The sequence below is a fragment of the Microcaecilia unicolor genome, chromosome 14 (assembly GCF_901765095.1).
Source record: "Microcaecilia unicolor chromosome 14, aMicUni1.1, whole genome shotgun sequence".
Taxonomy (NCBI): Eukaryota; Metazoa; Chordata; class Amphibia; order Gymnophiona; family Siphonopidae; genus Microcaecilia; species Microcaecilia unicolor.
The window spans coordinates 12429242-12456777 of NC_044044.1; the positions used below are offsets into that span (position 1 = coordinate 12429242).

The following is a 27536-nucleotide window of genomic DNA, read 5'->3' on the forward strand; positions in this document are numbered from 1 at the left end:
CCCAGTTCTTTTGGGTTCTCTAGCTGGGTTAACTTTTGTAGCTTCAAACACAGCTTCATCTAACCTCTTAGTCTATACTGTCTTTGATCACATGGGCTCTTCTGATCTTAATTTCACAACCTCACTGGGCCTTTAACTTTTGGTTCCCAGTTGAACCTTTCTTTTAAGATTAAGCTGAGCTTATCTTCTTAGCCTCCTTGTATTCACCTGACTTTGACTTCTCAACTCACCGTGTGCTCTCTGACACCATGTCGTCTCTGATGTGGCTGAGCTTCACCTCTCTGCAGCAGGAAAGATGTTATTCTTTATTTTCAGCTGAAGTTTTAATTTACAGCTTCAAGTGGCTTAACCCACTTTTAGTAGGCAGCTGCCTTTTGCTCTAGAGTTTTTCTTTTTCATGCTGACCTAATTAGGTTGATTCTGAGTCAACTTTTGCCCCCAAGGCATTAACAAAATCTTTCCTTCATGGACTCAGTGGCGCTTCTCTTTGCAGAAGCTGCAGTACCTGGAAATAGAAGTTCATAATATAGCCGACCTCTACATTTCAAATTTAGATGAGCACTGCAATTTCATCATTCTGCTCTCTTTATTACCCTTTCCAATTCAGTCTACAGCTGATGCTACATTTCTGCTCTGCATATTAGAAATGCAGCTGATTTCTGTGTCTTTCAAGTACAGCTGACTTCTGTACTTTGACTTGTATCTCACTTCTTCACCTTAGTCATGCAAAGGAGCCCTTTAGTTTTCAACTTAAACGGACAAGTGCAGCACAACCAACAGCTGACCCCTGCAGCTTTCTTTTCACATGACCTCTACAAATGGCTAAAGCTGCCTTCTGCAGCTTTCTTCTTCAGCTATCCTCTGTAGTCAGCCTTGAGTTCTTAGATGTCACACAGTTGACCTCTCTAATGGCTTTCCCTTCACTGATCTTCCTAAGTTATACATTTGAGTGTTCCTGATACTGTGTTCTTTAACGGTGGCCTTTGCGTCGGCCTCTTTCTGGTTCTCATGTTTTGTTGTCTTTTTTTTGCCATATATTTTCTTCTTGAGTTCTGCTTGGCATACATATTTGGGTTCCCTGTGCCTAGAGTTATGTCTCTTGGCTTGTGCGCTTTTACTCTGACCCTATTTTGGGTACTACTACTACTTAATATTTCTAGAGTGCTACTAGGGTTACGCAGCGCTGTACAGTTTAACAAAGAAGGACAGTCCCTGCTCAAAGGAGCTTACAATCTAAAGGACGAAATGTCAAGTTTGGGCAGTCTAGATTTCCTGAATAGAGGTATGGTGGTTAGGTGCCGAAGGTGACATTGAAGAGGTGGGCTTTGAGCAAGGATTTGAAGATGGGCAGGGAGGAGGCCTGGCGAATGGGCTCAGGGAGTTTATTCCAAGCATGGGGTGAGGCGAGGCTACATCCCACAAGTGGACTGATCAGTTGGAGATGATAAGGAAGGAAAATGTGGTTTACCTGATAGTTTCCTTTAGTCCTAACAGATCAGTCCAGAAGCCCTCCCTTAGAAATTCCTGTCCTTTCATTATCCAACTCATTTGTTTCTCTTTTGGATTTATCTGTCTTCCCTTCCAAAAGTTTGGATTGTGATTGTGCCTAAGCTTCTGTTTTATAGAGCTCCAATTCAGCACACTCCAATAGCTGCTGATGTGGTGATTCAACCGTAGAGTATATCGTTGCAATTTTTTTCTGCCAGCATAATATACAACTTTCTCCTGGAATGGTTGAATCTGTCTTCAGACTGTTTTGTGCCTCGGTCATTTATCCGTGAGGTAGGGAAGTATCCTTGAGTGCCAGTACTGAGGAGACTGTAGACTGATTTTTGCTTCAGTCATTTTCCCTCGGCTAGGAAAGAGTCCTTGAGAGCTAGTACCAAGGAGACTGCAGACTGTTTTGTGCTTCGGTCATTTTCCGTCAGGTAGAGAAGTGACCTCGAGTTCCAGTATTGAGGAAACTTCAGGCTATTTTGTACCTTGTTCGTTTTCCCATAGCATAGTAAATGACAGCAGATAAAGACCTGTATGATCCATCCAGTCTGCCCAACAAGATAAACTCATTTTACATGGTATGTGATACTTTATATGTATACCTGAGTTTGATTTGTCTTTGCCATTCTCAGGGCACAAACCGTAGAAGTCTGCCCAGCACTCTTCTTGTACTAAGTTCTGAAGCTAACGAAGTCTCTTAAAATTTACACTCCAGCCCATCCGTACCCAGTCATGATCAGGGCGTAGACCGTAGAGGTCTGCCCAGCACCGGTTTTGGTTCCCAATTACTGGCGTCGCCACCTAATCTCTGCTAAGATTCCGCGGATCCATTCCTTCAAAATAGGATTGCTTTGTGTTTATCCCACATATGTTTGAATTCCATTACCGTTTTCATCTCCACCACCTCCCACGGAAGGGCATTCCACATATCCACCACCCTCTCCGTGAAAATATACTTCCTGACATTGTTCCTGAGTCTGCCCCCCTTCAACCTCAGTTCATGTCCTCTAGTTCTACCACCTTCTGGTCACCGGAAAAGGTTTGTTTGTATTTGAAAGTCTGTATCATGTCACCCCTGCTTTTATTTATTTTATTTATTGCATTTGTATCCCACATTTTCCCACCTCTTTGCAGGCTCAGTATGACTTACAATACATCGTGAATGATGGAAATACAATTTGTTACAATTTGATTATGGGTTACATGGTGAGGAATTATGAGAAGACAAAGTGAAGATAGCATTATGAGGCAATAAGAACTATAGGATAGCAAATTGAGGATAGCTTCATGAGACATGGCACATTTCTAGCTATAAATGAGGGGTTTCATTTGTGGTGAAGGTACATAAAATTTTTAGATCGTTTTCAGGTTGCGTGGTAGTGCATTCCAGAACTATGTGTTTTGATCCTTGTGATATATTTTGTCAAATAGATGGGTCTTCAGTAGTATGCGGAAGTCGGTTAATTCGTAAATCGTTTTTAGGTTGCGTGGTAGTGTGTTCCAGAACTGTGTACTCATATAGGAAAAGGTTGATGCATGCATTAATTTGTATTTTAGGCCTTTGCAGTTAGGGAAGTGGAGATTAAGGAAAGTTCGGGATGATTTTTTAGCATTCCTGGGTGGTAGGTCTATCAAGTCTGACATGTAGGCAGGGGCTTCACCATGAATGATCTTGTGAACCAAGGTGCATACTTTGAAAGTGATTTGTTCTTTGAGTGGGAGCCAGTGCAGTTTTTCTCGTAGGGGTTTTGCACTTTCGTATTTTGGTTTTCCGAATATAAGTCTGGCTGCTATGTTCTGGGCTGTTTGGAGTTTTTTCAGTATTTGTTCTTTGCAGCCTGCGTAGAGTGAGTTGCAATAGTCTAAATGGCTGAGCACGAGTGATTGCACCAGGCTGCGGAAGACGGACCTTGGGAAGAATGGTCTTTTCCTCAGCGACCCTCCAGACCGGTCAAGACGCGTGGGTTATGCTCGCCTACCAGCAGAGGGAGACTGAGAACACTAACTTCAACTATGTACATATAACCTGTGCCCATCCCACAGAAGCCAGTATTTTCTCAGTCTCAGCAGAGGGTAGACAGGCAGCCTGTGCAGCTTGGCCGGTCTGGTTGGAGTCAATCAATTGAGAGTTTTAGGCTGGTCCTTTGGTCGTTCCTGAGGAGCATCCCTGTGCCTGGAATACTCTGTGTGCTGGGGGTTGGTGGTGCCAGTGGGGCCTGCCATTGTCCCCCCTGGGGTGTCACACCCGGGTGGCCGGGTCCCTCCCCCGAGCTAGCTCTCCAGTTTGGGCAGCTTTGTGCCTCGGCTGCAGTTTTATATTGCAGCCTTGAGTGCCAGGGATTTTATAGCAGCAGGGCTCAAATTGTGCTGCAATAAAGTTTAAAAAAAAAAAAAAGACCCAGACGGTGTGGAGAGCTGTGCAGCTGCCCTCCGGAGTGCCGGAGCTGGGCAGCTTTGCGAGGTGAGCTGTGAGTTTCCCATTTCTTTTACCTTTTGGGAGTTTTGTTTTTTTTGGCGCGAAGATGTCCTCGAAGCCGCTTCGTTGTCGGTCTTGCGCGCGTCGGGGGGTCGATGCGGTTGGCGGTTCCTGCCGCTTTTGCGGGGAACCGAAGCCTCAGTCCTCCGCTCCGCCGGTATTAGCGGCGGAGCTTCCCGCGCCGGCCTTGCAGGAGGTTGCAGGGGCTTCGGTTAGCGGTTCAGCGGCGATCCCGGTTTTGGCGGGAACCGCCGCCATCTTGGATTCGGGCCCGAGAATTCCGGATTTAGTCAGCGGGCCTCAGGGCAGCCCGGTGGCTGGTGCTTCTGGAGGGGACGTTTCGGGAAGGATGGGTTTCCCTCCGGAATTTGTTTGGTCCTTATTTCAGGCCTGGCAGGCGGGACCGTCGCGCACAGAGCCCCTTAGTCTGGGGGCGGGCTTGAGTGCTAAGAGGCCACGTGTTGAGTGGGCTGAGGACTTGGAATGTTTTTCTCCTCCAGAGTCAGAGGGTGACTTTAGTCCCCTGGAGGAGGAGGAGGGGTCCTTGTCCGGCCCAGAGAGAGAAACAGTGCCCGGGGAGGATCCGTCGGTGGTCCGCATTTTTCACAGGGAGGAATTGGCGGATCTTATTGAGCAGGTGTCTGCTATGCTCAAATTTGACCCGGCAGTAGATCCAGCTCCCTCTGAAAAGCAGGACCCGCTGGTTAAGGGGATCCGAAGGGTCTCTCGGACTTTTCCTATGAATGCGGATCTTAGAGAGATGGTAACGCAGGAATGGCTCTCGCCGGAGGCGCCGTGTAAGGTGGCACGGGCCATGGCTAAGCTCTATCCCCTTCCACAGGAAGACAGAGATTCTTTAAAGCCTCCTACTGTGGATGCCGTAGTGACGGCGGTGACTAAGGCTACTGCAATTCCTGTAGATGGAGGGGCTGCCTTGAGGGACCCTCAGGACAGGAAACTGGAAACATTTCTGAAGCGCAGTTTTGATTTATCGGCGCTGGCTTTGCAGGCTTCAGTTTGTGGAGGTCTGGTGGCTCGAGCATGTTTCCGCTGGGCTGAGCGGCTGCTAGATGCTCCGCAGGTTGATAGAGCCGCCTTAGTGCAGGATTTGGCAAAGTTGGAGATGGGCTCGTCCTTCTTGGCAGATGCGCTCTATGATTTGTTGCGTGCATCGGCGAAGAATATGACCCTCGCGGTGGCGGCTCGAAGGGCCCTGTGGTTGCGGGGCTGGCTGGCAGATGCCGCGTCCAAGGCAAAGTTGTGTTCGCTTCCCTTTAAGGGCGCCTTGCTTTTTGGAGACGAGTTGGATAAGTTGGTTAGGGGTCTTGGTGATACTAAGATCCCGCGGCTTCCAGAGCTTCGGCCTAAGGCGTCTAGGGGCTCTGCGGTGCGAGGCCGTTTTCAGGAAGCTAGACGGTATCGGCCGGGTAGGTCCTCGGGGGGGTTCCGGGGTCGTTATTTTCAGAGAACCCAGCCCTTTCGTGGGGGCCGCCGGGGGGGGGCGAGCTGCCTCTTCGGGAGCGGCCAGCACGTCCCGTGTGTCGCAATGATGGTTTGGGGGTCCAGCCTCTGGTTCGTGTGGGGGCTCGCTTACGCTTGTTTTACCAGAGGTGGGCCCAAATCACGTCAGACCAGTGGGTGCTGCAGATAGTGCAAGACGGGTACGCGCTGGAGTTCAACGGTCCTCTGTCCGATTTCTTTCTCGTCTCTCCCTGTCATTCAAGGCGCAAGGCAAGGGCAGTGCGAGACACTCTGTCGCGTCTGGTAGATTTAGGCGCTGTGGTGCCTGTTCCGACAGAAGAACAAGGTACCGGCTGTTACTCCATTTACTTCGTGGTGCCAAAGAAAGAGGATTCTTTTCGGCCCATTTTAGACCTCAAGAGGGTCAATGCGGCTCTAAAGATTCCTTCCTTTCGGATGGAAACGTTGCGCTCGGTCATTGTAGCAGTTCAGGAAGGGGAATTTCTGACTTCTTTGGATTTGACAGAAGCTTATTTGCACATCCCCATTCTGGAGGCGCACCAGCGTTTTCTTCGTTTTGTGGTGTTAGGGAGTCACTTTCAATTTTGTGCGCTCCCGTTCGGCCTGGCTACGGCTCCTCGCACTTTCTCCAAGGTGATGGTGGTCGTGGCAGCGGCGTTACGGTTGCAGGGTATTTTGGTGCATCCGTATCTCGACGACTGGTTGATTCGAGCCAAAACGCAGGCGGAGAGCGAGGAGGCTACCGCCCGGGTGGTGACCTTTTTGCAGTCGCTGAGTTGGGTTGTCAATCTGGCCAAGAGTCACCTAGTTCCGTCACAGTCTCTAGAATATCTGGGAGTTCGGTTCGACACGGAGCGAGGCCGGGTGTTTTTGACGGCTCCTCGCATTTCCAAACTGCAGCTTCAGATACGTCAGCTCCGAGCTCAGAGGGTACCTGCGGCACGGGAGTATCTTCAGGTGTTAGGTCTGATGGCTGCGGCTATAGAGGTAGTACCTTGGGCCAGGGCCCACATGAGACAGTTGCAGAGCTCGTTGTTGACTCGTTGGTCCCCTCAGTCCCAGGAGTTGGAGGAGCGGTTAGCGCTGCCGGAGAGGGTTCGGCGCAGCCTCCGCTGGTGGCTTCACACTCCGAATCTAGCGAAGGGTATGCCGCTAGAGGTGCCAAATTGGGTGGTACTGACCACGGATGCGAGTCTGTTAGGCTGGGGGGCGCATTGTCTAGGGCAGGTGGCCCAAGGGCGATGGACGTCGGAAGAGGCGTCGTGGTCCATCAATCGCTTGGAGACTCGAGCAATTCGGTTGGCTCTTCGGTCCTTCCAGAGTCTGCTAGAGGGCAAGGCGGTCAGGGTTCTTTCCGACAATGCCATGGCCGTAGCTTATGTGAATCGGCAGGGGGGGACGAAGAGCCCGGGATTAGCTGTAGAGGCAGCGGAGCTGTTGGGGTGGGCAGAGGCTCATCTTCAGGCTCTGTCGGCAGGTCACTTAGCAGGAGTGGACAATGTGGACGCGGATTATCTGAGCAGACACATGTTGGATCCCGGAGAGTGGGCTCTCCATCACTCAGTGTTCGAGCGGATAGTGTTGCAGTGGGGTCGTCCGGTGTTGGATCTCATGGCATCGGCCGACAATGCGCAGGTCGCGCGGTACTTCAGTCGTCGAAGAGATGCTCGAGCCGAGGGTCTCGACGCGTTGGTTCTGCCGTGGCCGACTCAGCAGTTGCTCTATGTGTTTCCGCCGTGGCCGCTGGTGGGCCGCGTGGTGCAGCGGATCGGTCGTCATCCCGGCTTAGTGATTCTGATAGCGCCCAATTGGCCTCGTCGGCCATGGTACGGAGATCTGGTGCGGTTGTTAGTGCAGGATCCTTTTCCCCTGGGGTCTCGGGTGAGACTGGTGCAGGGACCGATCGAGATGGCCGACCCCTCTCCATTCTTGCTTACGGCTTGGCTCTTGAAAGGCACAGATTGAGAAAGAAGGGTTTCTCGGCCAGGGTCATTGATACAATGTTGCGGTCGCGTAAGAAGTCCACATCGTTGGCTTATGTGCGGGTGTGGCGCATCTTTGAGAGTTGGTGTCTTGAACGGAATGTTGTCCCCTTGCGGGCTTCGGTGATGGAGGTTTTGGAGTTTTTGCAGGATGGTTTGGATAGGGGGCTCTCCCTTTCTTCCCTGAAGGTGCAGGTGGCTGCTTTGTCTTGTTTCAGAGGTAAGATTCGAGGAGTCTCCTTGGCAGCTTCTCCGGACGTAGGGCGGTTCCTGAGGGCAGTGAAGTTGATTCGGCCGCCCCGTCGTCCGATGGTTCCACCTTGGGATTTGAATGTGGTCTTGGAGACTCTGTTGGGGCCTCCGTTTGAACCATTGGCGTCCATCACATGTAAGGATCTTACCTTGAAGACAGTTTTTCTGGTGGCCATTGCTTCCGCTCGTAGAATTTCAGAGTTGCAAGCCTTGTCTTGTAGGGAACCTTTTCTGTCCTTTGCGAAAGAGAAAGTGACTTTGAGGACGGTTCCTTCCTTTGTTCCTAAGGTGGTTTCAGCGTTCCATGTGAATCAGGTGATCTCGTTACCGGTGTTGGGGGATCGTTCGGGGGATGCCTCTCAGCGTCGGTTGGCTAAGTTGGATGTTCGGCGCGCCTTGCGGTCCTATTTGAGCAGAACGAGAGAATTCCGGGCTTCGGATAGGTTGTTCGTTTTGTTTGGAGGTCCCAAGAGAGGGGCTGCGGCCTCCAAGGGGACTCTGGCTAGGTGGTTGAAGGAGGCTATTGCCTCGGCTTATTTGTTGAGGCGGCGTGCGGTGCCCCCGTTACTTAAGGCGCATTCAACTCGGGGGGTTGCTGCTTCCTGGGCGGAGAGTAGTTTTGTTCCTCCGCAGGATATTTGTAAGGCAGCGGCATGGTCCTCCATTCATTCCTTTGTGAAGCATTATAGGATTGACGTTCAGGCAAAGGAGGATGCATGTTTTGGAGCGGCTGTACTGACTTCTGCGTTTCGAGGGTCCCACCCTTAAGGTTCTACTGCTTTGGTACTTCCCACGCGTCTTGACCGGTCTGGAGGGTCGCTGAGGAAGGTGAAATTAGGCCTTACCTGCTAATTTTCTTTCCTCTAGACCCTCCAGACCGGTCAAGAGCCCGCCCTATGGATTTTCAGAGATATTGTTCGTATCAGAAGTATTTGAGCCGTGTTCTGCTATGACTATTCCTTTTCTTTCGTTGGGCCGGAGAGTTTTCTTCGCCCATAATATTTGACAGAGCGGGGCGCTTGTCGTTCCGTCTGTCTGAGCACACTGTTGGTGTTGACTATTGGTTTTCCAGGTACAGGGGTTTTATAGTTCAGAGTTCAGGTTGCAGGGGGTTTTTTCTCTGCTTTGCTAAGTGTATACTGGCTTCTGTGGGATGGGCACAGGTTATATGTACATAGTTGAAGTTAGTGTTCTCAGTCTCCCTCTGCTGGTAGGCGAGCATAACCCACGCGTCTTGACCGGTCTGGAGGGTCTAGAGGAAAGAAAATTAGCAGGTAAGGCCTAATTTCACCATTCTTTTCAATTTCCACATTGAGTAGAACATCTTTTTGGTTGTGTTGTTCGCGTGGGTCTCAAGTGTTAGGTGCCGGTCGATAGTAACTCCAAGGATTTTTAAGGTTTTTGAGATTGGCAGATTTAATTTTGGTGTATTGATGGTGGTAAATTTACTCGTATTGTATTGGGAGGTGAGTATTAGGCATTGGGTTTTTTCTGCGTTCAGTTTCAGTTGGAATGAATCTGCCCAGGTGTTCATGATGTGTAGACTTTGGTTGATTTCGTTGGAGATTTCACTGATGTCTTGTTTGAAAGGAATATATATCGTTACGTCATCGGCGTATATGTATGGATTGAGGTTTTGGTTTGATAGTAGTTTGGCCAAGGGGATCATCATTAGGTTGAATATAGTCGGTGAAAGGGGGGATCCCTGCGGGACTCCACATTCAGGTGTCCATTTGGCAGATGTAGTCGAGTTTGATGTTACTTGATATGAGCGTAAGGTTAGGAACCCCTTGAACCAGTTTAGGACATTGCCTCCGATGCCGAAGTATTCAAGGATGTGTAATAGAATTCCATGGTCGACCATATCAAAGGCACTTGACATGTCGAATTGTAGAAGTAGTATGTTGTTGCCGGTTGCAATCGTTTGTTTAAATTTTGTCATAAGGGTAGCTAGTACTGTTTCAGTGCTGTGGTTAGACCGAAATCCTGATTGGGAGTCATGTAGTATTGAGAACTTGTGTAGGTAATCTGTGAGTTGTTTGGTTACCATCCCTTCGGTTATTTTGGTTATTAATGGTATGGATGCCACTGGTCTATAATTAGTTCACTAGCGTTTTTCTTTGTATCTTTGGGTATGGGTTGCATCTTTGGGTATGGGGGTGAGTAGAATGTTTCCTTTCTCCTTTGGGAAGAGTCCATTTTGTAGCATAAAGTTCATGTGGTTCGTTAGATCTGTTATAAATTGTTGTGGAGCCGATTTCATAAGGTTATTTGGGCATATATCTAATTTGCAATGGGATTTGGCGAATCTTTTGAGTGTTTTGGAGATAAGAGTCTTCCGATAGTATTTCGAATTCGGTCCAAATCCTGTCTGCTGGGTATATTCCATGGTCTGGGTCTAGACAGTCTAGCAATGTGGCGTATTCGATGGGGCTGGTGGGTATTTTGAGTCGTAGTTGTATAATTTTCTCCTTGAAGTATTTCGCGAGGCTGTCAGCCCCTGGTGTATCTTTGCTGTTGTTTGTAACTGGTGTGGTGTCTAGCAATTTGTTCACAAGGTAAAAGAGTTTGTGTGTGTCTTTGTAGTTTGGTCCAATTTCTGTTTTGTAGTGTTGTCCTTTAGTTTGTCTTATGGTATATTTGTATTTCCTTCGGAGTAATTTCCAAGCATTGAGTGTGAGTTCATCTTTCTTTTTGTTCCATGCGCGTTCTAATTTTCTGACTTGTGTTTTGAGTTTTTTCAACTCTTCGCTAAACCATGGAATTGATTTTTTCCTGTGTGATGTTCTGGTTTGGATTGGGGCAATAGTGTCTAATGTTGTTCTACATATATCATCCCATTCTTGGAGGAATTGGATGGTGTCTGCTCTTGTTGTCCATTTGTTTTGGTAAATCTGTTGCCAGAATGTTGTTGGGTCTATTTTTCCTCTCGTGGTGTATGTTGTTCGTTCTTGTTTTTTGATTACGTTTATCGTTCGCCAGTGGAGGGAGATGTATGCTTTATGGTGGTCTGACCATAGTGAGGGTGTCCATCTTGTGTCTATTAATAGGAGGTTTGAGTTTCTCCTTTCTTCCAAGGTATACATGTTCAGGTCAGCAAGTCTCTTCTCGTACGGTTTGCAACGCAAATCCCATACCATTTTTGTAGCTTTTCTTTGCACCGCTTCCAGTCTTTTTACATCTTTAGCAAAATACGGCCTCCAAAACTGAACACAGTACTCCAAGTGGGGCCTCACCAACGATTTGTAGAGGGGCATCAACACCACCTTTCTTCTGCTGGTTATGCCCCTCTGTTTGCAGCCTAGCATCCTTCTGGCCACGGCCGTTGCCTTGTCACATTGTTTCATCACCTTCAGATCCTCAGACACCAACACCCCAAGGTCTCTCTCCTGAGTCAAGCTTACTAATCTCTCCCCTCCTATTTGGTATCTCTCTTTAGGGTTTCTGCACCCCAAGTGCATCACTCTACACTTCTTGGCATTAAATGTTAACTTATGTCATAGAGACTAATTATGTCACCAATGCAGTCACGGGCAGACTTTTTGACCTGAGATCCAAAACTGATTGCAACACTGCCCAAGTGATATATGCCGTCTGTTGTCCATGTTTAACATGGTACATAGGACAAAGCAGAATATTAAACAGCAGATTGGTGAACACCTCAGTAACATCAGGTTGAACAAAAGTGAGACCCCATTGGTAGCGCATTGGCAGGCTAAAGGTCACAGAGGATCAGATCTTAAGTATGTAGTTCTCAGGCACATCCAACTACGATGGGGGGTGATATTACAGCCATACTGATGAAACATGAACAAATATTTATCTATCTATGGAATACAGTATAACCACAGGGTCTTAATAAAGAAATAGATTGGTTAATCACATAACCATTATCATGACACAATTACAGCTTACTTGATTACTGCAGTCAGCTGTTGACTGACGTATATAAAAAGCGCCATTAGTTGGCGCCGGGTCAATACCAGCAGGGATGAGCCTGACTCGTGATCACTCCGGGTAAGCCGAAATAGAGAATCTAAATGAATATTTATTGAGAAAAGTTGAAAATGAGTGATATACAGTGAATGAGTAACATTAGATAAGACTATACAACATAAAATGACTTTTTAGACTGATACCTAAATGTTTTCAGCTTTGTAGAAAGTCGAAATATATTCCCTTGAAAACGCCAATACGGTGAAACGTGGCCCCACGTCGGGAATAACGAAGGAATCCTACTTTTAACTTCACTGTCACATAAGGGTGAAGATCCAGCAGCATTTACATCAGTCCTACCGTTGGCACTTTAAAGCCATTCACAGATAAGTGATCATATCTGTATATAACCAGTGTTTTAACTACAGCGGTTCAACATAAAGAATCCACTTGTTAGGAGGTAGGCAGGACTGGTGCTATGATGGTGAATGCTGCGGGCCGACACCACAATATATGGTATATGGCACGTTAGTATAGTCTGAGCACTGCATATTAAAAAGAAAAAATATTTTAACAGTTATAAGAGATAACTTTTACTGGTGGAATTGTTGTTATTATATTATTACACCAGTTTGATTATAAGAGATCCCTACATATTGCATAAAATTTTAACTGCCAGACCCTCGACCAATCTTCTAACTTTTGGAGATCCCTTCTCATTGCTTCTACTCCCTCCACTCTATTGGCTATTTTCGTGTCATCCGCAAAAAGGCACACCTTTCCTTCCAACCCTTCAGCAATATCTCCCACAAATATATTAAACAGAATAGGCCCCAGCACCGACCCCTGAGGAACTCCACTGCTCACCTTCCTTTCCTCTGAGTGGATTCCATTTACCATCACCCTCTGCCACCTGTCAGTCAACCAGTTCACCACTTTCGGTCCTAATTTCAACCCTTTCAGCTTAGGTAAGGAAGTGCTCTTGAGGGCCAGTACTGAGGAAGCTATATACTGTTCTGTGCTTCAGTCTCTATCTTTCAGGTAGGGAAATGTTCTTGCTCTGTGTCTCGGTCATTTTTATCCTCAAATAGTGAAGAGTGCCATTTCATATCAATACTGCTTTCTTGGTATGAGTGAAACATGTTTTGATAGTATACTATGTGCTACCTATATATTTATATATAAAACCTCCATTGCTTTGTCATTCGAAGTACTGAGGAACTATAAGTCCACAATACCCTTATGGGATGCATCTCAAAGAACTACTTTCTCTGTCTCCATCCGCTGGTCGACAGACATAACCCACAAGTGGACTGATCTGTGTAAGGTCCATTGCTATGAAGTCTGCTTCTCTGGTGGAGCCTCTGGAAGAAGGACAGCTACCTGTTAATGAAGGTGATGATACTACAGTTGTTCATCTTTTTAAAAGAGAAGAACTTCCATCGGTTATTGCTAGATTACTGGAGGTCTCAGCAGTTCAGTTCCACCCTTGCCAGAGAGTTCCTCTCTAGGTGATCCCATTTTAGAAGATATTAGGAAGCCTTCTCAAGTGGAGGTCGATGCCAATGCTGATGTTGATGCAGATACTGATGCTGAGGATTCAGACCAGGCTCCAAAAGGTTTTTCTCGCTGATCCTTTCTGGTCAGCTCAATCCTTTTCTTCATCGAAGGCAAAGAACACAGCCGGATATGGCCACTGGGAACCTTCAATGACATGGAAGGAAAAACAGCCATTTGATTTGGCCACGTCTGTTGTTCCTTCCATGTCATTGAATGTTCCCAGTGGCCATATCTGGCATAGACAGTCAATCTTGGTGTCTTCAGTGTTTGGGGCCTGATCATACCCTTTCCAGCTGTGTTCTTTGCCTTCGATAAAGAAAAGGACTGAACTGATCAGAGAGGATCAGCGAGAAAAACCTTTTGGAGCCTGGTCTGAATCCTCGGCATCGATATCTGCATCGACGTCAGCATTGGCGTTGACCTCCACTGTTGTAACCGGCAGCAGGTGCATTGGTCCATATGCCAACTGCTGTGCAGGGTCCTCAGGATAGATCAGCATGAAAACCAACCCAATGGCGATGTGAGGATTCAACGTCAACCTCGTCAGTACTGAGGATCGTCAATGACCGGCATTGGCTGAAGGCCAAGAAACATTGGCATTGAACCCCCTCAATGCATAGTATTGGGAGCACCGGGCCAACAAGGGTTTCGGTTCCCAAGAAGCATTGGTGCCAGGAGGACCACTCCCCCTTCATACAAGAGGTTCTGATGCGTGGGTCTCCAGGCAACTAGGATCAGGCACCTGTTTTGACCCCAACAGTTTAGTAGCCTGTCTCTGGACCTGATTCCCCAGCCTTTCCTGATGGCCTCTCTAGATGAGTGCATCCGGGCCATACTCCATGAGCACTTAGTGGGAATTTTACAACAGTGTGTATCGGTTTCTGTGGTGCTTTCACCAGCCATGCCTCTTGCTGCTGCCTTGCAAGGCTCTCAGCCTGCAGTAAGGTTTCTGACTCTGGTGCAGGATGCGGTACTGGTGTTTACAGCTGCTCGTGCTGGCACCTCCTTGACATCAGTGGAGTTCTTTGCCAACATCGAGGAGGAGCACTCATGGGAATCAGATGAGGATCCACGGTACTTATTGGAGGAGGATTCCTGTGGTATCCCATCTGATCCCTTTCCTCTAGAAGAAAGAAGAAAATCTCCCGCTGAGAGACTTTCCTTTCCATCTTTTATCAGGGAAATAGCGGCTGCCATTCCAATTCATTTAGAGATGGAGGCTACACCTAAGGCTGAGATGTTCAAGGTCCTGGATTACAATTCCCCTCCTACAGAAGCTGTGACAGTCCCACTTAGATCCTGCAGGACATTCACGTGAAGAACTGGGAGTTCCCTCTGTCCCTATCCTTCCTAAGAAGATAGACATGATGTACCAGATTCAGAGCTCCCCCTGGGTTTAATAAGCTCCAGTTGCTTCATCACTTCTTAGTGGTAGAATCCACACTCAAAAGAGCCAGGAGTTCTAGGGACTATGTTTCGGCGTCCCCTGGCAGAGAAGCTAGAACCCTGGATTCTTATGGGCAGAAGATGTATCAGGCCTCTACGCTCATCTCCTTTATTCAATCTTACCAGCTCTACACGAGCCTCTACTTGTGGAACTTGGTGCGCAGTGTGTCTGATTTGGCGGATTCTCTCCCACAGGAGCAGGCAGAGATGTGTAGAAAGTTCTTGGCCAGGGGCAGCTATGATGCTTTTGATGTGGCGTCCAGGATCTCTGCCCAAAGTATAGCGATGCGCAGACTGTCATGGTTGCATGTCTTTGACTTGGACCCAGTGGTCCAGCAGAGGTTGGCGGATGCCGCATGCTGGGAGGATAACCTTTTTGGAGACAAGGTGGAGAAGGTTGCAGACCTCATCAAGAAACACACTGACACTATTGATACTCTCTCTGGCCAGACGTCTTCTGCACCTACCTCCTCATCCAGGAGGTTTTTGGGCAAGTTGAAGAGGGGTCCCTACTATTCTCAGAGGTGTAGGTACACTCCTTCTTCTTACCAGCCTCAGTAGGCTCAGTCCCAACGTGCTTGTTTTCATCAATAGCATGCACCCAAGGCTGCACCCCAGTTGAAGCCAGGAATGAGCTTTTGACTGGCTCAATTAGAGCATAGCCACGGTAAGAACATAAGAACACAAGAGTAGCCATACTGGATCATACCAGGGGTCCATCTAGCCCAGTATCCTGTTTTTCCAAACAGTGGCCAAGCCAGGTCACAAGTACCTGGCAGAAACCCAAATCATGGCAACACTTCATACGACAAGTATGGCAGAAACCCAAATCGTAGCAACATTCCATGATACAGATCCTAGGGCAAGCAGTTGTTTCCCATGTCTGCCTCAATAGCAGACTATGGGCTTTTCCTCCAGGAATCTGTCCAAACCTGTTTTAAACCCAGATACACTAACCGCTGTTACTACCTCCTCTGGCAAAGAGTTCCAGAGCTTAACTATTCGTTGAGTGAAAAAATATTTCCTCCTATTTATTTTGAAAGTATTTCCATGTAACTTCCTTGAGTGTCCCCTAGTCTTTGTACTTTTGGAATGAGTAAAAAATCAATTTACTTCTACCCGTTCTACACCACTCAGGATTTTGTAGACCTCAATCATGTCTCCCCTCATCTGTCTCTTTTCCAAGCTGAAGAGCCCTAACCTCTTTAGCCTTTCCTCATATGAGAGGAGTTCCATCCCCTTTATCATTTTAGTTGCTCTTCTTTGAACCTTTTCTAATTCCACTATATCCTTTTTGAAATACGGCGACCAGAACTGAACGCAATACTCAAGGTGTGGACACACCATGGAGCAATACAAAGGCATTATAGTATTTTCGGTCTTATTCACCATCTCTTTCTTAATAATTCCTAGCATCTTGTTTGCTTTTTTGGCTGCCGCCGCCGCACACTGAGCAGAAGATTTCAGCATATTATCTACAACGACACCCAGATGTTTTTCTTGAGCGCTGACCCCCAGGGTGGACCCTAGCCAGGGGTGTGCTGGTAAATTTTTAACAACAGGCTCTTTCTCCGGACATAGCCAGCTCTGCAGTTGGAAGGGCCAGGGGTGGCTGGGGGGTGGGGGAGAGCAACACTTGCCTCTCTCTCCTCCCTCCCTTCGTGCGGGCACACTAGGTATACCTTTGCTGGCAGCCAATAAATGGACTGCCACCACTCCCAATGTCTTGCTCTGAGCAGCATGCTGGAACTTCTCTCACATGCTCGAGAAGTCCCAGCCTGCTGCCCAGAGCTGCAAACAAGGAGCAGCAGTAGTCTATTTACTTGGCTGGCAGGACTCAGCATCCCCACCAGCAAAGTAAAAGAGAATTCAGCAGGGGGCCCAAGCCCACATTTTGGCTCCCAAAATGCTTAAAACCTTAACAACCGGCTCTTGCGAGCCTATGAGAGCCTGCTCCAGCACACCACTGACCCTAGCATTAGGTAACTGTGATTCACATTATTCTTTCCAATGTGCATCATACCTTGCATTTGTCCACATTAAATGTCATCTGCCATTTGGACGCCCAGTCTTCCAATTTCCTAAGGTCTTCCTGCAATATTTCACAGTCCGCACATGTTTTAAAAACTTTAAATAACAACTTTGAACAAAAAGAAAAATGTCAGGAAGTATTTTTTCACGGAGAGAGTGGTGGATGCTTGGAATGCTCTCCCGCGGGAGATGGTGGAGATGAAAACAGTAACGGAATTCAAACATGCGTGGGATAAACATAAAGGAATCCTGTTCAGAAGGAATGGATCCTCGGGAGCTTAGCCGAGATTGGGTGGCAGAGCCGGTGTTGGGAGGCGGGAATAGTGCTGGGCAGACTTATACGGTTTGTGCCGGAGGCGGGGCTGGTGGTTGGGAGGCGGGGATAGTGCTGGGCAGACTTATACGGTCTGTGCCCTGAAAAAGACAAGTACAAATCAAAGTAAGGTATACACAAAAAGTAGCACATATGAGTTTATCTTGTTGGTCAGACTGGATGGACCGTGCAGATCTTTTTCTGCCATCATCTACTATGTTACTATGTTTTGTATCATCTGCAAATTTGATCACCTCACTCATTGTTCTGATTTCCATATCATTTATAAATACGTTAAATAGTACCGGTCCTAGTACAGATCCCAGCGGCACACCACTGTTCACTCTCCTCCATTGAGAGAAATGACCATTTACCCTACCCTCTGCTTTCTGTCCAATAACCAATTCCTAATCCACATCAGAACTTTGCCTCCTATCCCATGACTCTTTAATTTTCTCAAGAGTCTCTCATGAGGAACTTTATCAATAGCTTTCTGAAAATCTAGATACACTACATCAACCGGTTCACCTTTATCCATATGTTTATTCACGCCTTCAAAGAAATGAAGCAAATTGGTGAGGCAAGACTTCCCTCAGCTGAACCCATGCTGACTCTGTCCCATTAAACCATGCTTGTGTACGTTTTCTATAACTTTATTCTTTATAATAGTTTCCACTATTTTGCCCGGCACTGGCGTCAGGCTTACCAGTCTGTAATTTCCTGGATCACCCCTAGAACCCTTTTTAAAAATCAGCATCACGTTAGCCACCCTCTAATCTTCAGGTACTACGGATGCTTTTAACAACAGGTTACATATTACTAACAGCAGACAAGCAATTTCATGCTTGAGTTCTTTCAGTACCCTTGAATGTATGCCATCTGGTCCAGGTGATTTGCTACTCTTTAATTTGTCAATTTGGCTCAGTACATCTTCCAGGTTCACCGAGATTTCTTTCAGTTCCTCCTCATCATCACCCTTGAAAACCATTTCCAGTACAGGCAGAGATCTCTTACATCTTCTTCCATAAAAACAGAAGCAGAGAATTCATTCAGTTTCTCTGCTTTGGCCTTGTCCTCCCTGAGTACCCCTTTTGCTCCTTCGTGATCTAACGGTCCCATGGATTCCTTCGCAGGCTTTCTGCTTCTGATGTACCTGAAAAAGTTGTTACTGTGAGTTTTAGCCTCAGAGGCAAGTTTCTCTTCATATTCTCTTTTAGCCTTCTTTTTTAATGCTTTGCATCTGACTTGCCAATGCTTATGTTGCTTCTTATTTTCTTCATTTGGGTCCTTTTTCCATTCTTTGGAGGATAGTCTTTTGGCTGTAATGGCCTCTATTACTTCACCTTTTAATCATGCTGGCTGACAAACGTTTTCTGTTCTTTCCACCTTTGCAAATATGCATCTGGACTGGGCTTCCAAGATGATATTTATCCAGACCTTTACAGCCGATCCTTTTAATTTCTTTTTAACCATTTTCCTCATTTTATTGTAGTCTCCCTTTCGAAAATCAAATGCAGCTACAGTAGATTTCTTTTGCTGGTTCATCCCAGATAGTAGCTCAAACTTGATCATGTTATGATCACTGTTTCCCAGGGGACCCAATACCGCTACCTCTGAACGACCTGCTAGTTGGGGGGAGGTTGAATTTTTTTCAAGAAAGGTGGCCCCTTATAACCTCTGACTGGTGGGTTCTTCAAATAGTCCATCGCGGTTACGCCCTGCATTGCCATCAAAAACCACCAAATTGCCCTCCAAGAGCATCTCACTTCAGCTGTTTGCACAGGCAGGTACTTGCAGAGAAACTGTCTGCCCTACTCATGGCCCATGCAGTCGAGCCTGTTCCACCAGAGGAAGAAGGGAAGGGATTCTGTTCCTGGTACTTCCTAGAACTATGGGCACTGAACTAATTCCTAGTCAAATTCCTAGTCAAAGAAGCGTTCAGGATGTTGCCCTGTGCACCCTTCTCCCCATGATTCAGGAACATGATTGGCTATGCTTTCTGGACTTAAAAGATGCTTTCACCCATAACCCGATACTTTCAGGTCACAAGAAGTATCTTCAATTTTGGTTGCGGAAACATCACTTCCAGTACTGCGGATTGTCTTTTGGCCTCGCATTGGCTCCCAGAGTTTTCATCAAGTGTCTTGCAGTAGTCGCAGAGTTGCTTTGGAGTTCATAGGATCCCTGCTACATTCAGCAGGTGTGACCTTTTCTCTCTATGCTGAGGGCGGACACTCTGTTCTTCCTTGCCACTCTGGTCAATGCCAGCCAGCAAGTTGCGGCTCAGAAGATGTTGAGGCTGTTAGGCCACATGGCCTCCATTATCCATGTCATGCCCTTGACACATCTTCACATGAGAACTGCCCAGTGGATCCTAGCTTCCCAGTGTTGTTAGGCCTTGGGGAACCTAGTGGATGTCATCCATGTGACACTAAAGTATTATGGCCCCTCCCACGGTCTCCCACTTACAGCGGGGCGCCCCCAGGTCAGCGCCGCCCTACCATTACGTTTCCGGAGGGGCTGATGCTCCCAGATTGCCTGCCACTCCCAAAGTTCGTCCATGGTCAGCACTCCTTAGGTGCATGCACATGACGCCATGCTGAATTTGTGCATTTCCGGAGACCCCGATGACATCAGCCAGTGGGCATATTTAAATGCCAGAGCTCCTCTCTGCTGTGCCTTTGCAACAGGTCACCTTCTCTTCTGGTTACTCGTTGCATCTGGTCCCTTGCCAAGCTCTTTAGTACTACTTCAAGCTCTCCAGTTCTCCTTCAGGCTCTCCAGTCCTGCATCAAGTACTCCAGTCCAGCTTCAGAGTCTCCAGTCTTGCTCAGACCTGCCCAGAGTCTTCAGTTCTGCACAGCGTTCCAGCTCTGCACAGACCTGCACTCAGCCTTCCATCTGCAAACCCCCAGTCCAGTGCTTCCTTGGATTCAGCCGCCATCTGCCAGTATTCCTTTGGCTGGGTCAGGAGCTCGGCAGTGATCCAAGGGCTCACCTTCTAAGATCTGTGACACAGAGTTGGTTCATTCTCTGCTTTGGTGGACAATTGGGTCCAATTTGACTATTGTGCTCATTTTCGAAAGAGAAGGACGCCCATCTTTCAACATATATCGGAAGATGAACGTCCTTCTCCCAGGGCCGTCCAAATCAGTATAATCAAAACCCGATTTAGGACTTCTCCAACTGCACTCCATCGCAAGGATGGCCAAAGTTCAAGGGGGCGGGTTGAAAGCGTAGCGAAGGCAGGACTTGGGCATGCCTAACACTTGGATGTCCTTGACCCATAATCGAAAAAAACAAGGACATCCCTGATGAACACTTGGACGTTTTCACCCGGACCTGTTTTTCTTACAACTAAGGCACAAAAAGGTGCCCCAGATGACCACCGGAGAGAATCGGGGATGACCTCCTGTTACTTCCCCAGTGGTCATTAACTACTACTACTACTCCTCCCACCATCAAAAAACATCTTTAAACACATTTCGTGCCAGCCTCAGATGTCATACTCAGGTCCATGACAGCGCATGCAGGTCCCTGGAGTAGTTTCGTAGTAGGTGCAGTGCACTTCAGACAGGTGGACCCAGGACCATACCCCCCTACCTGTTACATCTGTGGAGGAAACAGCGAGCCCTCCAAAACCCACCACAAACCCACTGTACCCACATCTAGGTGCCCCCTTCACCCATAAGGGCTATGATAGTGGTGTACAGTTGTGGGGGGGGGGGGGGGGGTTGGGGGGGCTCAGCATACACGGTAAGGGAGCTATGTACTTGGGACCGGTCTTCTGTATGCATATCCTCCCATCTGTCTTGTAGGGAAGACTTTGCTGAAATTCAAGCAAGACCGGGGGACTATGATCTTCATTGCTCCATACTGGCCCAGGTAGATCTGGTTCCCTCTTCTTCTGGAGTTGTCCTCTGGTGAACCTTGGAGAATGTTTTCTGACACTCATCACACAGAACGAGGATCTACATCCCAACCTTCAATCTCTGGTCCTCACAGCCTGAATGTTGATAGCTTAGAATTTGCTTCCATGCATCTCCCTGAGGGTGTCTCCAAGGTCTTGCTGGCTTCCGGGAAAGGTTCCACTAAAAGGTGTTATTCTTTCAAATGGAGGAGGTTTGCCATTTGGTGAGGCCCCAGATCCCTTTTCTTGCCCTACACCGACCCTGCATGAATATGTTCTACACCTCTCCAAGTCTGGTCTCAAGACCAACTCTATAAGGGTTCACCTCAGTGCAATTATTGCTTACCATCATCGTGTAGAGGGATAGCCCATCTCTGGGCAGCCTCTAGTTGTTTGCTTCATGAGAGTCTTCTTCAGTGCCGGTCAACTCCGGCGCCTTCGTTGTGTGATCATCTGTTTCTGACACCTTACGTCCTGCACCGTGCATGTAGCCCCATGCAGGATGTAAGGCGTCAGAAACAGATGATCACACAACGAAGGCGCCGGAGTCGACCGGCGCTGAAGAAGACTCTTTGGCTGGCGGGGTTTGGGGACCCCTGCCAGCAAACAAGGTACCTGATGCGGGGGAGGGGGGGGGAGGGAGGCTTGCGGTGGGGGGGGGTTGGTGGCGGGGGGAGGCAGCTATACAGTGCCGCCCCACCTCAGGCTCTGCCTCCCCCCCCCCCCCCCCCCCCCACCGAGGTCTGGCTACGCCCCTGGCCAATATTCATCACTGGCCGGTTAACATTTTAGTGGTCAAAGATAGGCCTGCTATTTACACGGCCTATTTTGTCTGCTCAACATAGCCGGTTTGGCACTGAATATCTGCTATGGTGCATGATATAACCAGTTAGCGGCTATCCACTAACTGAGATATTCAGCGGGAGATAACCGGTTATCTCCTGAATATCCGCAGTTAGGTGCTTCAACCTTATTTAACTGGCCAGGAGCCGTTCCTAGCCGATTAAATAGTTTTGAATATCGGGGGGCATATGGCCTATCCAGTCTGCCCATCCATATCAACTACTAATCTTTACTACGTTTTTCGCTCCCTTAAGAGATCCTCTATGAGTGTCCCATGCTTTCTTGAATTCAGATACAGTCCTCATCTGCTCCATTGGGATGCCTTCTACACATCCATCACCATTTCTGTAAAGAAGTAGTTCTTTAGATTATTCCTGTGTCTAACCCCTCTCACCTGCATCTCACCTTCTGGTTCAAGAGCTTCCTTTCAATTGAAAGAGGCCCACTTCCTGTACATTTACGCCATGGATATATTTAAATGTCTCTATCATATCTTCCCTCTCCCACTTTTCTTCAAAAGTATACATATTGATCTTTAAGTCTGTCCCCATTTGCTTTATTACAAAGACCACTGACTATTTAAGTAGTCACCCTCTGGATCAACTCCACCCTGCTTATATCTTTTTGAAGGTGCGGTCTCCAGGTAACTTCACATATGCTGCTGGGTCTCTAATGCATGCATATTCATTGTGGATACCCTAAAAACCTGACTTGCTGTGGGGTCCTCAGGACAGGTTTGGGAAGCCCCCTGATCTAATACTATTTGCCGAAAAGTATAAGCAGCTCCCAATTCTGGCTGGAGTTTTTCATACTTTATGGCCTTGCAGACCTTAATAAGAGCCAGGGAGAAAATTCCACAGCTGTAATCATGCAGCATAGAAGCTGACTCCAGTGACAAAAAAGACCTGACTCTGCTGCCAGGAATTTTTACCAGTACTGTTGAGGAATGAAAAACACAAAAAAAGGGAAAAAATAAAACAGATTGAAGGGCCTGTATGTGACCCCTTCAAAAATGTGTTTTTAAAGGAAAAGGGCGTTGACACAATATTGTTTGTCTGTCTTTGTTTTTTAATTTAGTGGAAGAAGGAAGCAAAATGGAGAATAAGCGTAGCCGGAAAGGACAGCCAAAGAAAATTGTTCCAGGATATACCCAGATCACCGATCAAGAGGAAGCAGATGAGTGTTTGAGTGAGCTGTTGCACAGTTTTGGGAAAGTTTAAAGAGACCATGTCATTAGCCAAAACAAAATTATGTTTAGGCCATAAAATTACTTATTAGCATCTTTCAGGATTATGATTTAAAGAGTTTTCATTTGTTAAGTTTTTTTTTGTATGTTTGTTTTATTGCCTGATACGTCTTATCCCTCCCTCCCCAAGTGAATTTGGTCATATTATAGGCCAGTAATTCTCTACTCAGTCCTTGGGACACAGCCACGATTTCAAGATACCCACAATGAATATGCATGATATAACCTTTATAGATTTGTATGCATTGGAGTGAGTGAATATCCTAAAAACCATACTGTCTGGGTGTCTTCCAGAGGATTGGGTACCTTTCATCCAATCCCTAAAAATCCTAGGAGCCATAATAGATCCCGCTTTAAATTTTAAGCCACATATCTCCTCTTTAGTTAGGCAGTGTTTTATTAAGTTGTGACTGTTATTTACTTCATCAAACTTAGTACATCCTTTGGTTTTTAGTAACCTTGACTACTGTAATGTCTTACTTCCTTATCATCCCTCCTGACCAGTACAGACTGATGGGTTATTCACTCCTATCAGCAGGTGGAGACTGACTGGCCGATATTCAGCCCGTGGAAGGCTGGCCGGCTAAGTGCCGTGATTGGTGTTGAGCCTGATGTTCAATGCCAGGCCGTTTCCAGTGATTGACATTGAATATCCATATTTTTTTGGCCTTCATAATCTTAACCAGCTATGTTAATATTTAGCGCTGGCTGGTTAAGTTGCCGCTAAACTTAGTTGGCGAAGTGCTGAATATTCGTGTCTAGCTGATTAGCTTCTACAAGCTAAGCGCTAATATTCAGTGGATATAACTGGCTATCTTGTTCTGAATGTTAGCGCTTAGCCAGCTAAGTGGTATTTAACCAGCCAGGAGCCATTCCTGGCTGGTTAAATAGCACTAAATATCGGCCAGTGAGAATTCTAGAATTCTAAATGAGCCTATAACTGCTGACTGCAGTCCCTCTCAGTGTTCAGCAGATGGTGAGCATGTGCAGTCCAGTCAGTATTGTAGTTCTTGGGGGAATATTCCAGGTTCATAACATTATTTTCTTATTTCCACTCAATGTTTACCGACAGGCTCTGCAAGTGTTCAGCCTATCATCGCTGGGGACTTGATGTGGCAGGACTGTGCAAGTATTGCAGTGATATTTAAGGGAGCTGCGCAGCCTGTAGGGATGGCTTCAAGTTCCCTTCTGGGATTGGAGATCCGTGAGGAGTTGGATTGCACTGGTATTAGACAAACTCCTGACATGACAGTGGTGGGAACCACCACCATTTTGGATTCCTCATCCCAGGATCAGTTCCCGCAGCTAAAGGCAGTGTTTCCTCTTATGAGTCTGTTGAGCAGTACAGTGCAGAGAGAGGCCTCAGGTTGATCTTTCCCTTGAATTTATTCTAGCTATGTATAAGGGTTTTTGTATGAGGAAAATTAGGGAACAGCCGAGCTTGAAAGCCCTCAAGGGGCTCCTGCTGCACCCAAGCATCAGCATTTAGAATGAGGAGAAGAAAAGTTTCTGGACTCTGGCTTTCTTCAGTCTGAGGAATAAGCTTTGCATTGTTGAGATTGTAGAGAGTTTTCTGGGGAAGAAGCCTCGATGGAGGACCCGTCCCTAGTGAGAGATTCCACTGTGGTGGAACCCTGCAAGATGGATCCTTTGTTAAAAGGCATTTGCAAGCCCACCAATTTCTTTCCAGTGCATCAGGATATTAGGGACATGATTCAGATGCAGTGGAATTCCCTGGATGCACCTTTTAGAGTTGCACACTCTTTGATTAGACTGTATCCAATCCCAGAACAGGATAGAGAAACCTTAAGACCTCCTAAGGTAAATGCAGTTGTTTCCGCAGTCACTAAGAAGACTACCATTTCCATGGATGGGGTACAGCTCTGAAGGATCCTTAAGACCGTAGAATGAAGTCCTTGCTAGTTCAGGTGACAAATTGAAGAGGTGTAGTTTGTTTTCATTGGTTGGAGAAAATTTTAGACAGTCTGATGACTGCTTGCTGGTGGACCAGGAAACTGCTAAAATTGAGATGGGATCCTCCTTTTTGGTGGATGCAGTCTATGATTTGCTTCGGGCTTTGGCCAAGTCCATGATGCTTATTGTGGTGGCTCGAAGGTTCTTATGGCTGTGTGGCTGGTCAGCAGATGTGTTGAAATTGAAACTGAGCAGGTTTCCCTTTAAGGGAACTCTGTTGTCTGTTGAGGAGTTTGATAAATTGATGAAGGGTCTTGGGGAGATGAAGGTCCCTAGATTGCTGGAGGATAGGCCGAAGTCAGCTGGTAGATGGATTTCAGGTAGAGGTAGGGTCAGGGAGATGCAGCATTATTGCTCTGATAGAGTCAGTGGCAGTTAGTGAGGTAGATTTTTCCAGAGGATTCAGTCTTCACGGAGATTGCCGTGGAGGCAGAGAGCCCAGTTCTGGTTCAGCGTGACAGGGTCATGGGGCCCACTGAAGATGTTGGGGCTCATCCTTCTGTGGCCTTGGAAGCTCAGTTGTGAGGCTTTCATTGGAGGTAGGCTCAGGTTACCTCTGACAAGTGGGTTCTCAAAGTCATCCATGAGCGGGCCTTAGGAGGCCATCAGGGAGACTTTGCAAAGACTGATCTTCCTGCAGTCGGTGCATTCCATCCTGTTCGAGGAGCAGTCAATACTCCATTTATTTGTGGTGCCCAAAAAAGGAAGGAACATTTTGTCCTATTCTGGATTTGAAAATAGTAATTGGGCTCTAAAGGTTTTCAGTTTTTGCATGGAGACACTTCACTCTGTTATTGTGGCAGTCAGAAGAGGGGAGTTCCTTAACTCTCTGGATCTAACTGAGGCCTGTCTTCACATTCCAATCTGCCAGGGACATGAGAGGCTTCTTCGCTTTGCAGTTTTAGGACAGCATTATCAGTTTTATGTGCTCCCTTTTGGCCTGACAATAGCTCCTCATATGTTTTCCAAGGTGATGGTGGTTGTGTCAGGAGCCTTGTGGAAAGAGGGCGTTCTTAAGCATCCTTATCTGGATGATTGGTTTATTTGATTGAAGTCCTTTCAGGAGAACATCTGAGTCAATGCTTGGGTGGTGCAATGTTTGCAGTCCCTGGGCTGGGTTGTCAGCCTTTCCAAGAATTATTTGACTTCTTCACAGAACTTGGTATGTCTGGGTTTCTGGTTTGAGGTGCTTCTGGAACAAGTTTTTCTTCCAGTGGAACAGATTCAAAAGTTGCAGAGTCAGGTGCAATCCTGCCTCAGTGCAAGGTGTCAATGGGCCCAGGATTATCTGCTAGAGGTGGTCCAGTGGGTGAGTCATGTGAGACCACTTCAGCAAGCCCTGTTGTCCCATTGGTGTCTCTTAACTCAAGACTTAGAAGGGAGGTGCCTCTTCAAGGCAAGGTACAGTCCAGTTTGAAGTGGTAGCTTCACTCTCCCGACTTGAACAAGAGAATGAGTTTGGAATCTCCAGAATTGGGCAACAATCACCACAGACATCATTCTCACAGTTTGGGGCGCCCATTACCTGGGTCAGGTGGCTCAAGGATACTGATGCTCGGAATAGTCTCGCTGGATGTTCAATCAGAGACCAGAGTGATATATCTAGCATTGCAGTCATTTCATTGTCTTCTCCAGGGCAGATTGGTAAGAGTTCTCTCCAACAATACCATGGCCGTCATGTATGTGAATTGCCAAGTGGGCACAAAGATATGCCTGGTGGCAGAAGAGGCGGCTCTTCTGTTGGCCTGGGCAGAAAGCAATCAGTCAGATTGTTGGTGGCTCATGTGACCAGAATAGAAAATGTTCATGTGGATTTTCTGAGCAGAAATTTTCTGCATCCCAGGGAATGAAGCCTAAGTCAGGATGCCTTAAGATTCAAGGTTCAACTTTATTTAATATAGCGCAAATGAATGAAAATCTAAGTGGTTAACAAACAACATTTAAAAAGAATAAAGATGCAAAGGCTAAAAGAATAGGGGAAAAGAGAAACACATGAGGGATACTAGGTTACAATTTTGGCTTAATAAGGGATTAGGGGAAGGAGACAAAATTAACCCTAAAGATACGAAAGGGAGAAAGAAAAGACAGACACACACAACACATATGTAGCACATCCCAAGGCTTTATAGAAGAATGCAATCAGCATCAACATAGAACCTGCAAAACATCATTCAAGATGAGCCAAAAGCTTTATTGAAAAAAAGTTTTTAGTGTTGTCTTAACATTATTAAAAGAAAGTTCTAACTGGAAACTGAGGGGTACAGATTTCCAAAGTGTTGGAGCAACTATGGAAAAGCATGTGGATCTAGCTCGGAGGGAATGAATATGCAATGGGTCAACAAGTAGGTGCTGGTCTGCAGAACGCAGGGTACAAACTGGTATAGATAGAATTAGTGAACAAAATAAAAACTGAGGGATTCCCATATGCATAATTTGGTGAGTTAATGCCAATACTTTAAAAGAAATATGGTGATAAACAGGGAGCCCATTTTCCAGTTTCAAAAGGGGGGTAACACTGTCATACTTACGTGCACCATGAATGAGCTTAACTGCAGTATAATGAATTAACAGAAGATGACAGATTTGAT

General features: G+C 46.9%; 1 protein-coding gene and 1 long non-coding RNA gene across 2 annotated transcripts in view; one reads left to right on the forward strand and one right to left on the reverse strand.

The window, feature by feature from the left end:
• The window catches only part of ZCWPW1 (zinc finger CW-type and PWWP domain containing 1), a 230803-nt gene that overhangs the window by 99272 nt on the left and 103995 nt on the right, over positions 1-27536 (forward strand). The window contains exon 7 of the mRNA XM_030188050.1: positions 22806-22916. Within this exon, the coding sequence (XP_030043910.1) occupies positions 22806-22916 (111 nt within the window). The remainder of the gene's footprint in view (positions 1-22805; positions 22917-27536) is intronic.
• LOC115458189 lies at positions 1633-21062 on the reverse strand. Its single transcript, XR_003940031.1, has 4 exons — positions 20951-21062; positions 19211-19220; positions 11539-11543; positions 1633-1642 (listed from the first exon to the last, which is right to left on the reverse strand). It is a non-coding gene; the product is annotated as an uncharacterized LOC115458189 (long non-coding RNA).